Source organism: Spea bombifrons, chromosome 3 (genome assembly GCF_027358695.1).
Source record: "Spea bombifrons isolate aSpeBom1 chromosome 3, aSpeBom1.2.pri, whole genome shotgun sequence".
In the NCBI taxonomy this organism is placed as follows: domain Eukaryota; kingdom Metazoa; phylum Chordata; class Amphibia; order Anura; family Pelobatidae; genus Spea; species Spea bombifrons.
Window position 1 is genome coordinate 105,316,250 of NC_071089.1, and position 12,548 is coordinate 105,328,797.

Sequence of the window (12,548 nt, forward strand, 5' to 3'; positions counted from 1 at the left end):
TTAACATGCTATATACCACATTCTCAGCAGTGCGTCAGCGCATGTGTGAGATGGTTATCATTTACTATATTTAATCTGCACATATACTGCCTATACTATAATATATCTGCTTCTCCGGTTAAATAAAATCAGATAAAGAGCTACTTCCACGGCTTTCACCTAGAAGAATATTCACTGAAAAGAAGCGCTTGCAAGCATTGGGCATATTCACTGAACGGCTAACCCCGTAACGTGTGTATTAAAACCCATCACTGGACACGCTAACAAGTAGCTGTATTTCAGCTTAATCTATACACAGCAGGACATCTGAAAGTAAAGTTTTGATCTAACCTAATGTAGAAGCAGAATATATCGGCTCCAGGCCAACCAAATCATCAAATTCCCTTTAAGAGCTCCTAATATGTACGGAAATGTTTCCCATGAAAGCCATTTCTATTGTCATCGGCCTGGTGGCATTTGTGTGTATGTGTGTGTGTGTGTGTATGTATGTATGTATGTGTATGTATGTGTGTGTGTATGTGTGTGTATACATTTCTAGTACCAGACACTATGCCTTGAAGTCGTAAGTTCCTGAGCAATACTAGGCAGGTAGTGCACGGGTGCATCGGCAGATAGCAACCCCAACCCCCGGGGAAATTTTAAATATCTCATTGTGTTTTCTGTATGTCTGTCTGTCTGTCTGTTTCCTTTTGGGTGCAATACCACATATGTCCACAGTGAGGCAGGTGACTCTAACTCTCCCAGGGGGTAGAAATCTACTGAAAGACTGCTTGCTTGGCATCTTCTGTCAGGCATTCACATGTAAAATACATATGTTAAGGTAATTCACTGCATTCATTTCCATCACTATATAAATTGTACACACTGCCTGGGCTGCAGCATGTTGGGCCCAAAGATGCCGGCCAATCTAGAAGGATAAAAAGGGATGTTTGCAAGACATTATGCTGTTAACGGCAGTGGCTTTATGCTTCTCAGTCCAATATGGACGAAGGTATTGGGTGCATTCATTCCCACAGGTTTAACTTAATACATTACACACTCTCATGGCACGGATAGGGTTAAAGATGAGCGTCACATAAATGGTGCCCTTGTAATACGACCAACAACAATCTTTTACAGTCATGGCTAAATTTGCACCGTACTTTAACAGAGCACTTCCAACCACCGAAGAAAGAATGTGGACAAAACACACCGTTTTGTTAGTGATACAAAGTCATTTAAAAGTAACTTGAACAATAAGTGGATAAAATGTTAAAAAACCTCAATAAGAGTTCTGGCAGATTCTTCAGAAAGTTCACATATTAATCATGGAACCGGATTTGGTTTCTGGGCAGCACTTCACCGATCCCTGGTAATAAGGTGATTCTGAGAAACAGAAATCTCGCAAGAATGAGAATGGAAAATAGGATGAAAAACCGGACAAATAAATCTTACAAGAAAGCACAGTATTTAAGACATATTGCACATATCGGTGGCTTCTGTTTGTTCGACAGGCAAACTTTTTACACTCATGCTTAATGCAGAAAAAAGAAATCAGAACTTATTTTATATTGCGCTTACAAAACAAAGCACATCTCTTCACAAAAATAATACAAAATATATTTATATATTATTATTTCCCCTGAAAAGTCTCAGTGTGGACAGGGTTCAGTCCAGGGGTGGCCAAGCTGTGGGTGTCCAGCGAGGTGAAGATGATGATAATGAGACAACAGGAGGCCGCGATGAAATCCAGTAGCCGCTGGGAAGTCACAGGTTGGCCACCTCTAGTTTAGTCCATAAATATAGGCAGGTACTGGTCAGTTTCATTGTCCAGTTACGGGTCAAATCATCTTTACGCCGTCAGGTCAGAGATGACCAATTTATCCATCTTGTTAGAAATTTCAGGTGCAGAGATGATCTCGTCCCCCTCATAGTCGTCCTCAAAAGACCTGGGGGAAGAAGACTGAAATGTAAGCTACTTGCTGGGCCACTACCATGTCCCCCTCATCCGTAGAAATAGCGTATAACATTTAAACCCGTTGTGATGGTAAGATGAAGACTTTTAAATCAGAACCATACACGACGATGGGCCAAGTCAGACATTCCAGTGGGAGAACCTAAGCAGGGTTAGTTCTATAATTCAGCGAGGATAGATTTTCCTACCCCGGTAAAACTTACATACCTGCTTTCAACGTGTGTGCAGGAAGGGAAGGAGGAAAATGAGGCAGAACGCTCATTTTCCATCTTCTCTTAACAAAACAAAACAAAAAAACGTATGCACCGACACCTATGTGCTGGATGCAGCTACAGACAATACATTTTCAGTGTATGCGAGGCTGAAGCGATTCTTTTTATTTCTACCCTCATACTTACACGATAATGATTTACTGTTTCCGCTTTCATTTTTAACTTTCATTTTCAACTACAATCAATGAAAAAATGGCAATATCTGCAATTATTTTCTTATCTTAAAAATAAATGAATGTATGAATGGTAAAGGAGCACGTGCCAGATCCCAGTTACAGGGATAAGAACATGTGTAAATAGATGAGTTCCAGCTTCCCTGTATGAACGTACCCCTCCTGTAACTGCTCAGTGGCAGATTCCTCAGCAACCAGGATCTCATATTCTTCGGCCGCGTATCTGTCCCAGTCCGATGGCTCAGGATTCTCATTATCAACATCCTACGGCGAGGGGAAACATCAAGATCAGAGGACTGCGGTATAGGACTACAACTCACAATCAAAGTGCAACAACGTGTGGCCAGAACACAAGATTAGAATTTAGCCAAGAGCTCGAAATCAGAGTACGGCAGTGTGTGAATAAAACTCAAAATCAGAGTACTGCAGTGTGTGAATAAAACTCAAAATCAGAGTACGGCAGTGTGTGAATAGAGCACAAAATCAGAGTACTGCAGTGTGTGAATAAAACTCAAAATCAGAGTACTGCAGTGTGTGAATGAAGCTCAAAATCAGAGTACTGCAGTGTGCGAATAGAGCTCAAAATCAGAGTACGGCAGTGTGCGAATAAAACTCAAAATCAGAGTACTGCAGTGTGTGAATAAAACTCAAAATCAGAGTACTGCAGTGTGTGAATAAAACTCAAAATCAGAGTACTGCAGTGTGTGAATAAAACTCAAAATCAGAGTACTGCAGTGTGTGACTAAAACTCAAAATCAGAGTACTGCAGTGTGTGAATAGAGCACAAAATCAGAGTACTGCAGTGTGTGAATAGAGCACAAAATCAGAGTACTGCAGTGTGTGAATAAAGCTCAAAATCAGAGTATGGCAGTGTGTGAATAAAGCTTTAAATCAGAGTACGGCAGTGTGTGAATGAAGCTCAAAATCAGAGTATGGCAGCGTGTAACTAGAGCTCGAAATCAGAGTATGGCAGTGTGTAACTAGAGCTCGAAATCAGAGTATGGCAGCGTGTGAATAAAGCTCAAAATCTGAGTACTGCGAGCGCTGATATAATTGCATATTATCCTCATCTCCAAGCTGAAGAAAGGAGGTTACTCTTAAATTGGTAATGTGTTAATATCTGCCTCCCGATGGAGAAGATTATTATGCTGCGTATTCTATTACTGTATAATCAGCCGGAGGGAGGTGCTGCGCTCATAGAAACGATGCTTTGTAATGGATTTGCCGGCACCGTGTAGGCGGCTCTTGTTCAGCTGAATGGACGTTACTCATACCTTTTGCAGTGCAAATGGATCCCGCTGTTCATGGTCCAGGTACTTCTCCAGGTTAAAGCAGGTGTCATAGAATATGTGAGCCATTCGACAGCGCTTCAGGTCACGCAGAGTAATTCGGCCTAAAAGTAACAATATAAACGGTTGGTTTGCTCAATCAGCTACTGAAGAGTGAATTAAACGATGCGTGCAGTATTTATCCTCTTACGTAAAATAAATGACCAGTGACTAGCTTCACCTAAACATAAGAGAATGATAAAACGCTAAGGGCTGTGCTGACTAAGGAGGGTTTCTATAACATGTACTGGAAGCAGATTATATTATATTTCACTTACTGATGTATAGCGCAAAACATTACCAAGGAAGCAGAGACTGCCTCACTGAGCGCGTTTTAGTGAAGTCCGTGAACACACTGATGTATCAATGAACGGCCAAACATCTCCATAGAGTGTTTCATGAACAAACGGCACAAGGAGGCAGGGGGTGACAGTAAACTCTACGGAATGTGCCGGAGTTAAGCGGAAATTTTGTACCTTCCACTTCTGGTTTCACAAGATCCAGGAGCTGACACAAGAGATCCTGAAAAGGCAGCGGCTCAATGCCCATGGTCTCCATCTTCTCACACTGCTCCTCGTAGAAGTACTCTAGTTCATACATGGACAACACGCCATCTCCATCCAGGTCCATGCAACGGAACCAGTACTCAATGCTAGTAAGAAGACCATAGAGGAAGACAGTTCAGTGCATCGTTGTACAGTTATGAGGGGGAATACAATGAAATCCTCTGTACTTCTATTTATTTTGTACACAAGTAGACTCTTGCCAACTAAATCTTTCGTATCCGCGTACCAATGCAGTTGGATAACAGATAAATCATGACTGTTCCAGTAGAAAGTAATCAGGCATTAAAAAAAGGATTGGTGTAATTTCTAGGGTTTGTAGAGCAATGAAGACACCGCAGTGCGGACGTGCAGACCACCCACCGAAATGGGAAGAAATGTATGGGTGTATCTATATAAAATATGTTTGCTTGCAGATCACTGCCGTTGCCGTACATATTGCCTGATCTATGGTGAATATTGAGCGTCATCATGTTCTTGCCATTAAGTCATGAAAAGGAATGCCCAGAAACATTTCTGTCTTACATGTAGATGTATTACATACCTGGTAGGGTTTTTCTTGTCTTCCTCTGATAAGAGGAACCAGACAAACTCTGCGTAGCTCATCCTCCCTTCCCTCTGTATAGCATTGCCTCTGTAAAGCGTAGAACATGTGCTTTATTCACACGGGGGCAGATACTATCCGAGCTCTGGTATCTGTCGGACTGTATTAGTGTTATGATATATTTAAAAGCTAAACTGCAGGATTATATAATGAGAACTGTACTAGAGTCACAAAGAAGTAAAAATCTAAACATAGTTCGTTATCAGTGTAATCCCTCTGCTATACATTCTTTAAACAACCCAGGTAAATTTCTCCCGCAAGGAGGTCAGAGCCATCCCTGCATCATGCATTTTTAAACTGGAGAGGTAATGTTCAAAAAATCTCAAGTTTTCACAATGTATTCTAAAAAGACATTCCCGCAGATGGCTACTGGGGTTGGCCCTTCATAACACAGAGCTAGGTCCTGAGTAGAGCATGACTGCTTGTATCTTACCTTGTAACTGCTCCAGAAAATACCCTTTCAATTATTCTATGGGAAGAAGCTGGAAGAAAGAAAGTTCGAGTTGTGACCAAACTTAAAGCAAAACCTACAAGAGCTTTCCTCCTTTAGAACTCAATATTCTCTAAAGGCGATACTGTGAAAACTTTGGACACAGTGTACCCAACAGAATCAACGGAAGCAGAGCCGTATCATTCCTAAAGTTGCACAATTTAGGGGATATCTGAGAGCTACCTGCACTCACCAAGCTGAGATCTGAGTCCCTGTTTAAATAAACAGTGTCTTGGGGAAAAATGGAGATATGATGTCAACTGGATAGCATTTGTTTTTCATCTCAACTGCACAGGTTTATAAATGAAGCCTCAAAAATTAGTGTTTTTAAACCAATAGTAACTACAGGAAATACAATCACAAACAAGTAACTCACAGAGATCATGAACGTGGCCCTTTGCTTCAATAAGCGGTGGGCATCCCAGGGCCAGTAAATTTCCCTCTCCTACTCACCATGGTCGTTATATCTTGCCAGGTCCTTCTGGTCGATGTACAGATCATGGTCTGTGTCCAGTTCCCAGAACTTGCAGTAAATAACATAAAAGTGCTCATAGGAGAAGTAATCTGTCACCTGGTTAATATCATCCTCCTCTTCTAGAAGAGCCAGGGTCTGACAAATAATGTGGAACATGTTTGTTAAACATTCTGTTGTATTCTGTTGACTTAATTTACTATGTATCTTCTCATTCTGGAGGACCAGGTTTGACCATTACCTCTTCTGATCAACATATACAGATACCTTTCAGTCTAATACTACAGGGTTATATATATATATATATATATATATATATATATATATATATATATATATATATATGTATATATTTCTGGTTTTCACATATTTGCATTTAAATTTAAGTACACATTTGATGAATTATATATTTTAGAACAGTATAAGGAGCACAAACACAATGATCCAGTGGAATGATTTGTAGGGTTTGAAACTCCAGGAGCCGTTACTTTATTGTTGATTTAAACACATATTTATAGATATACATATAAAAAGTGTCAAGAAAGTAAATAAACCATTTCAAATTACCTTGTTTTCTGCATAACTTATAAAATATGATCTGATCTACATCTAAGTCACAAGTATAGACAAACAAAATGTGCTTAACCTAATAACACAAAAGCAATGATAATCTTGCATGTCTTTATTGAATACACCCATGACACATTCAAGGTGCTGGTGGAAAAAGTGAACCTTAAGATGTAATAACTGGTTGACCTTCCTTTGGAAAGGTGCTCGTTGGCAAACTTCAGGGATGCAGCAATATGATGAATATGTAAACTCTTTGAGATTTTGTAACCCTTTCTAGCTTTACGCAAATCAATTATTCTTGATCGTAGATTTCTTTTGTGAGACATGGTTTAGATCAACAGATGCTTCCTGAGAATAGCAAACTCAACATTTTTGAGGTTTGTGTTTTTTTGTTTTTAATGAATCAATTCTCTTTTATTGAACATATTTCAAATATATCACATCATCATAAATGTATTGCGTGCATAGTAGCTGTAAAACGCACCTCCAACTACATCTCATTCATTGGACTCCAGGTTTGCTAACTCCTGACTCCAATTAGCTTTTATTGAAGTGATTAGCCTAGAGTTTCACATACTTTTTCCAACCCCCAATGTGAGCGTTTTAATGATGTATATATACACGTAATGGTTCACTAAACATTATTATTATATTATACCTGAAGGAAATTACTTCTCCTAAGCTCAGTCAGTGTGATTCTGCCAGACCACGACCTGTTCACCGTGTAAAATATTCTCTGAATAACCTGGGAAACAGGAAAAGATGTAAAAGAGCGAAACACATTAATAGATGCTGACATATGAAACTACGATGTGACTTTTATCTTTAAAACTGGCTCTGCCTTCATAAAAATCCCAGAATCTAGGCCAGGGGTGTCAAACCTGTGGCCCTCCAGCTGCTGCAGGACAACATTTCCCATAATGCTTTCAGCTAAGGGGCTGGCTGAAGAGTATGGGAGATGTAGTCCTGCAGCAGCTGGAGGGCCGCAGGTTGGACGCCCCTGATCTAGGCCGATGGAAAAAAATGTTCCCCACCCAAATAACAATTTTTTGAAGAATGTATTCACATGCATCAGAATAATATATGAATATAATCTGTCATTAATAAAAAAGCGTACGTACTGTGGTGATGTAACGAGAGTGAAATTCAGGTGCTTCCTTGAGAAAGGTTAGTCCAGGATGTGTGTCCACAATGTCCTGAATCAGAGAGAAAGGAAACTGTAAGAGAACTTGGATCCTGGATAGCGAGTAATTTTCTGGGTCATACTAACTCCATTCTATACACATGCTATGACCTGACTAGTGCACTGAACTTTATAACTAAGTAAACAGCAGAGCACAGTAAAACGTTTCTCACCTGTAGAAGGGGGATAAAGTCTTCTTGTTCCAGGTAGCTGCAGCCTGGTTTTGCCAGGAGATAAACAAATTTAGAGGCATCGTCATGGCAGTTTTGTAGTAATCTTAAAAAAAAAAAAAAAAGAGAGAGAGAAATGGGGATATGCAATTAGTGGGGGGTCAATGAAATCAGAGCAATCATGGCTTTCCAGTGGCTACTTCAGACTGAGAATATTTTTTAATAATAACTAAAACTATATTAAATAAGATTAATATCTATATTATATGAAATACCCAGGTTAAAATAACCACACACATAGTGCTTTTAAAATTAAAATGTGTACAACTTAGAGCATTACTTTTAATGATTTTAAATAACTCCGTTTTATAAATCATTTTTCACTCCCACATTAATAAAACTCAAATTATAATTGAACAGCCACTTCTCCCATCTACTTTTCATTTTCTGGAATACTGATACTTACTTTCTCCACATTGCAATGAATGAATGCACTGAGACAAAGCCGGTCCTTTCTCCACCAGCCCCATTGAACATTGCAGCCTTCCAGAACAATGGACACCCACATACCTGGAGAAAGATTGCAGGGAATTGTTTGGAGGCCATTATAAAAAAGACCTGTCCAATCTTCACCTAGGGCTGCTTGGTATGTTGTCATTAGTTTGTGTGTAATACTCTGAGAGATTAATACTATAACATCAGCATATCTCTTTTTATTTGGACAGATGAATCCTAGACTTTAATACGAAATATACCTGGACCTTAAGCGGTTAAACAAGGAAGTGACTAAGCTTTAGTTTGCCTCTATCTTGATAAATATTAGTAGTTGTAGAGACAGCAGGACATATATTGTTGGGAAAAACTGTTTATTGCAGTGTCCAAGAGATGCTTTACCTTGGTAATCTTCCCCATCTCATAGATATCAGCCTTTTCATCCTCCATGGTTGAGAAAGCTGCCTCGGCCTTTCCGATGGAGTCCTCATGGGCAGGGCCTGGGTTGGGCAACCCCTTGGGGAAGTAGAAACGTGGAATGTTTATGGACACGGGAGGGGTGACTGTGACCTTATTGGTTAGTGGAGGAGGAGAGGCTGGACGAGAGTTGATGGGAGTAATGACAGGAACGGGAGGTGGGGTGCCGGGCTTCTTTTCTTGTTTGCTTTGAACCTGGAAGAAAGAGAATATCACTATACCAGACTTTCAAAACCAAGTGTAAACGATGTCAGAAACATTTTCTTTATACAGTACAAATGTACCATTTCATTCACACACTTATACATGTAGAGGGATGGGATTTACTGCACAACACCCGAGGAACAGTGAGATCTTTGTTATTTCCCCACTTTTTGCTGCTTTGGACTGGGAGATGGAAGGGCTGGCCAGTCTCGTTCATATCCACATAAAACCAAGTATATATTGACCAGGCTGACCTCCATTTGCACATACTATGGACTTTACAGACTTTCTTTATTTTTTGTCCATAATTTTTTGTTCTTTTAGTTGTCTTTTTTGGTGTTGCGACGCTTTACATTTCAATGATTCATGGATGGAGAGATTAGCATGAACTGATGATCTGAAATGATCTGAATATTTATGAATAATTTTTAGATTGCACATATTGATTGGAGTGAAATGAATCCCTTTTTTATTTGCTGATGGACTAATCTATTGAATCAATTGTGCAATATATTTTATGTGAAGAAGTACACGTCTATCCACCAAAAAGGTACTCATAAGTTTTTTTGTTTTTTTTTTAACCATGCGATCAGGTTTAGTATTCTCTTTTGGTTGAGGGTCTAGAGTTTTTTTTGTACTAATAACTTTAATTATTGCAATTCAGAGAGTTAGCAACATTGAACTTGTTTTCTAGAAAAGAGAAAGGAGGCAAGAAATAAAAAAGGAGAGAGAGAGAAGAAAAAAGAGGACTGAAAAGCAAAGAGAGAAGGAGATGAGAGAAGAGAAAGGAGAATAAAGAAGAGAAGAGGGAGGAAGAGAAAATATAAAAAAAGAAGGAATGGCTTCCTGGTATCCCATGCAGCGTGTAGACTTACACTGCATTTCCCAGAACACAAAGAGATAAATCAAGACTTTATTCCAGTTTCTGTTTAACTGAAAAAGCCTAGGAGCTGCTGGGATGCAGTGAAAGAGGCAAATGCATATGGTCTACATTAACGTCTGCATTAAAATTAAATATTTACAATAATTATGAGCAGTTGTGTCAGCCTAAAATATAGCCAGAATGCCTTGTCTCTCTTATCTGGAATGCTACACATAATAGTACTTGTTTAATTACTTTTATAAACTTTAGTACAGAAGGGTATCTTATCAAAGAAGGTGCAGTTACATTTATAGGCACAGGCAGTCCGTTTTACCCATCAAAGTTCTAAAACAACTTCACTTTCAAGGAAAATCACTGAAAAAGCCAACATTTACACAACAAGCACTTTACAAGAATCTGAAAACAGCTGACCAAGGTCCATTTTAACAGCAGCAGCAGCGGTTGCCTTCCTAGAACATCTGAAACATCTCAGTACAGACTAGAATGGTGCTTATTAATCAGTGCACTGGACAGCTTATCTTTTTAACCATTTCGTGGTAAAGGACTGCTTTTCACTCTTGTGTGGCTGGAATCTTTAGTCTGGCTAGGACCCCGAGGAGTCATCATCATGTTCTGAAGTGGCTGTTAGGACATTCTACTGCAAAGCAATATCTTTCCACCCCACTTTTTCTGTTCTAATAAAGTAATGATGTATGTTTAAGAGGACAAGGAAATATATAAAACGTATTTACAGATTCCACAATATGTGTGAAGGACTTGCTAACGTGTGCATAAACCTGTTATACACAATCTATATCAAGGCCGCTATGGATGGTGGGTCTGGTTTATTGGACACCATGCTACTGTATCTATGTAGAATAGATATGGGAGGAGTGAATGGCAAACCAAAGAAACAAGCCTGGGCCTGATTTGTAACTTGGCAGAGAGTTGCTGTGACAGTTATGTACTTGCAAGAAAGCCTGACGCTGTCCACTGGTCACTATTTATAGAGCCCGAGGCATCTGTGTGCACATTCCTGGCACATACGGCATGCACAGATCCTCACCAGCTGTGAGCATCATCCACTGTATACAGCCCCCGAGAGGAGATACCCTGCAAGGATCACAGCAACGCAGGTAGCCACTAGCCAAACAAATCATCTGGCCAGCAATTGTATTTAAAAGGTATATGTTCTTGTGAGACCCAGGATGGTATTAATACAACATCACTGCTTTTTGGGCTGTTCATAACTATTATTACATGACAACATTCTTTCAGTGTGATGCAATCCTGCCCCTGTGGGTGTAAGGAGATAAAATATCACCATATGAACATTAACATGGATACACAGATCATGACAACAGATGGCAATCAAAAGTCCCATCTAGTCTGCCTATTCTCCTGTTCAGTAAAAAAGCTTCACACTAATTTGTTAATCAGGTAAATAAAAAATGTAAATTGGCTATTCAAGGTATCTTTCACGCTTTCTTGCTATGGTTCTCTATTACTCCCTTTATCCAACTTCAAGTGATGTCATGTTGTTAATTTCAAATTTATTTCTAAAACACAGCTTTTCATTTCTGATACATACACGTGATATCTAGATTATTGATGTGTATGTGAATAGTACATTATCCGTATTTGGGAACTGGCCGGGTTTGACCCAGACTCTCCTGGTTCTCCTCTAAATATGCCCCTTTAGCCACGCCCACTCTTTGCCCAATTCCCCTTACTCCCAATCCTTGTAATGCTTTCTGGAGCTAGCCCCACCCAGCACATATATAACCACTCCCCTTGTGCACGGGTAGCCCCACCCCCATGAATCCTCTCCTTTAGAAAAGCGAGACTTCTGGGTACCCTGCCCTGGGAAGTTCCCAGATATGATCCTAACCTGTTCACAACTACTAACGCTACTTAGTAAGTGTTTTTACATAAACCAGTTATCTCTTCCAGCTGTGTTACTGGGCGGCCTGCTTTAATTGAAGTGTTCCAAACAATAACTCTCAAGTCACTTTCACCACAAACATTCTCATGGCATTAGATCACTTTTAGTATTGATCATTGGAATAAACCCTCTTGGACGTCTTGCTGTACATTTTGGGGTCATCTTCTAAAGAGAATTCTTTCATATTCATGAAACGAGAGCATCAAATTTAAATGAATGAAAGCCATGAGTAACGTGGTCTTATTTATAACGTGACACCTAAGTAAAGGTGGGCCAAGGTGTTTTCATGTATCTCAGTACCTGCATTTATCCATATCTAGGGTACATCTTTCATGGAATCTAACACTTGATGTAAACGTTTAGAAAGGAAGACAAAACCCTACAATATTTTCTCATGTAAATGCTTATATTCCCAATTCCAGAGCTGCTTCTGGTTCTTCTTGGTGGCTCTAGTTAGCAAGGGATTAAATATGCCCTGTCCACCCATTGTACAGCGCCACAGAATTTGATGGCGCTATATAAAACAATAAATAATAATAATAAATAATAATAAGGATCCAGTTGATAAAATTGTCAGACCTTTCAAACCTTTACACAGTGCTTTGGAACACCTGGCATTGTCGCAGTAATACCTTCAAAATAGTCCAACCTCAGATTGAGGAACGACAGAGTTAGTCGTTTGAATAGAGAAAGTGCTACCCCCATGTCTTTCTTCATCAGGAGAGGCTCTCTGTTTATTGCAGGGTGTTTAAGATATCTTTCACCCTTTCTTCCTATAGTTCTCTTTTA

General features: G+C 39.5%; 1 protein-coding gene across 2 annotated transcripts in view; it reads right to left on the reverse strand.

Moving 5' to 3' along the window:
• Positions 1–1,194: 1,194 nt before the first annotated feature.
• Positions 1,195–12,548, reverse strand: part of PPP2R3A (protein phosphatase 2 regulatory subunit B''alpha) — a 37,569-nt gene continuing 26,215 nt past the window's right edge. For both annotated transcript variants that reach the window (XM_053459209.1, XM_053459210.1), the window contains 12 exons: positions 8,674–8,943; positions 8,246–8,349; positions 7,783–7,885; positions 7,548–7,622; positions 7,085–7,171; positions 5,838–5,994; positions 5,328–5,376; positions 4,835–4,924; positions 4,204–4,379; positions 3,674–3,792; positions 2,557–2,663; positions 1,195–1,928 (listed from right to left, as the gene is read on the reverse strand). In XM_053459209.1, coding sequence (XP_053315184.1) covers positions 1,832–1,928; positions 2,557–2,663; positions 3,674–3,792; positions 4,204–4,379; positions 4,835–4,924; positions 5,328–5,376; positions 5,838–5,994; positions 7,085–7,171; positions 7,548–7,622; positions 7,783–7,885; positions 8,246–8,349; positions 8,674–8,943 — 1,434 coding nt within the window. In that variant the 3' untranslated portion in view covers positions 1,195–1,831. The remainder of the gene's footprint in view (positions 1,929–2,556; positions 2,664–3,673; positions 3,793–4,203; positions 4,380–4,834; positions 4,925–5,327; positions 5,377–5,837; positions 5,995–7,084; positions 7,172–7,547; positions 7,623–7,782; positions 7,886–8,245; positions 8,350–8,673; positions 8,944–12,548) is intronic.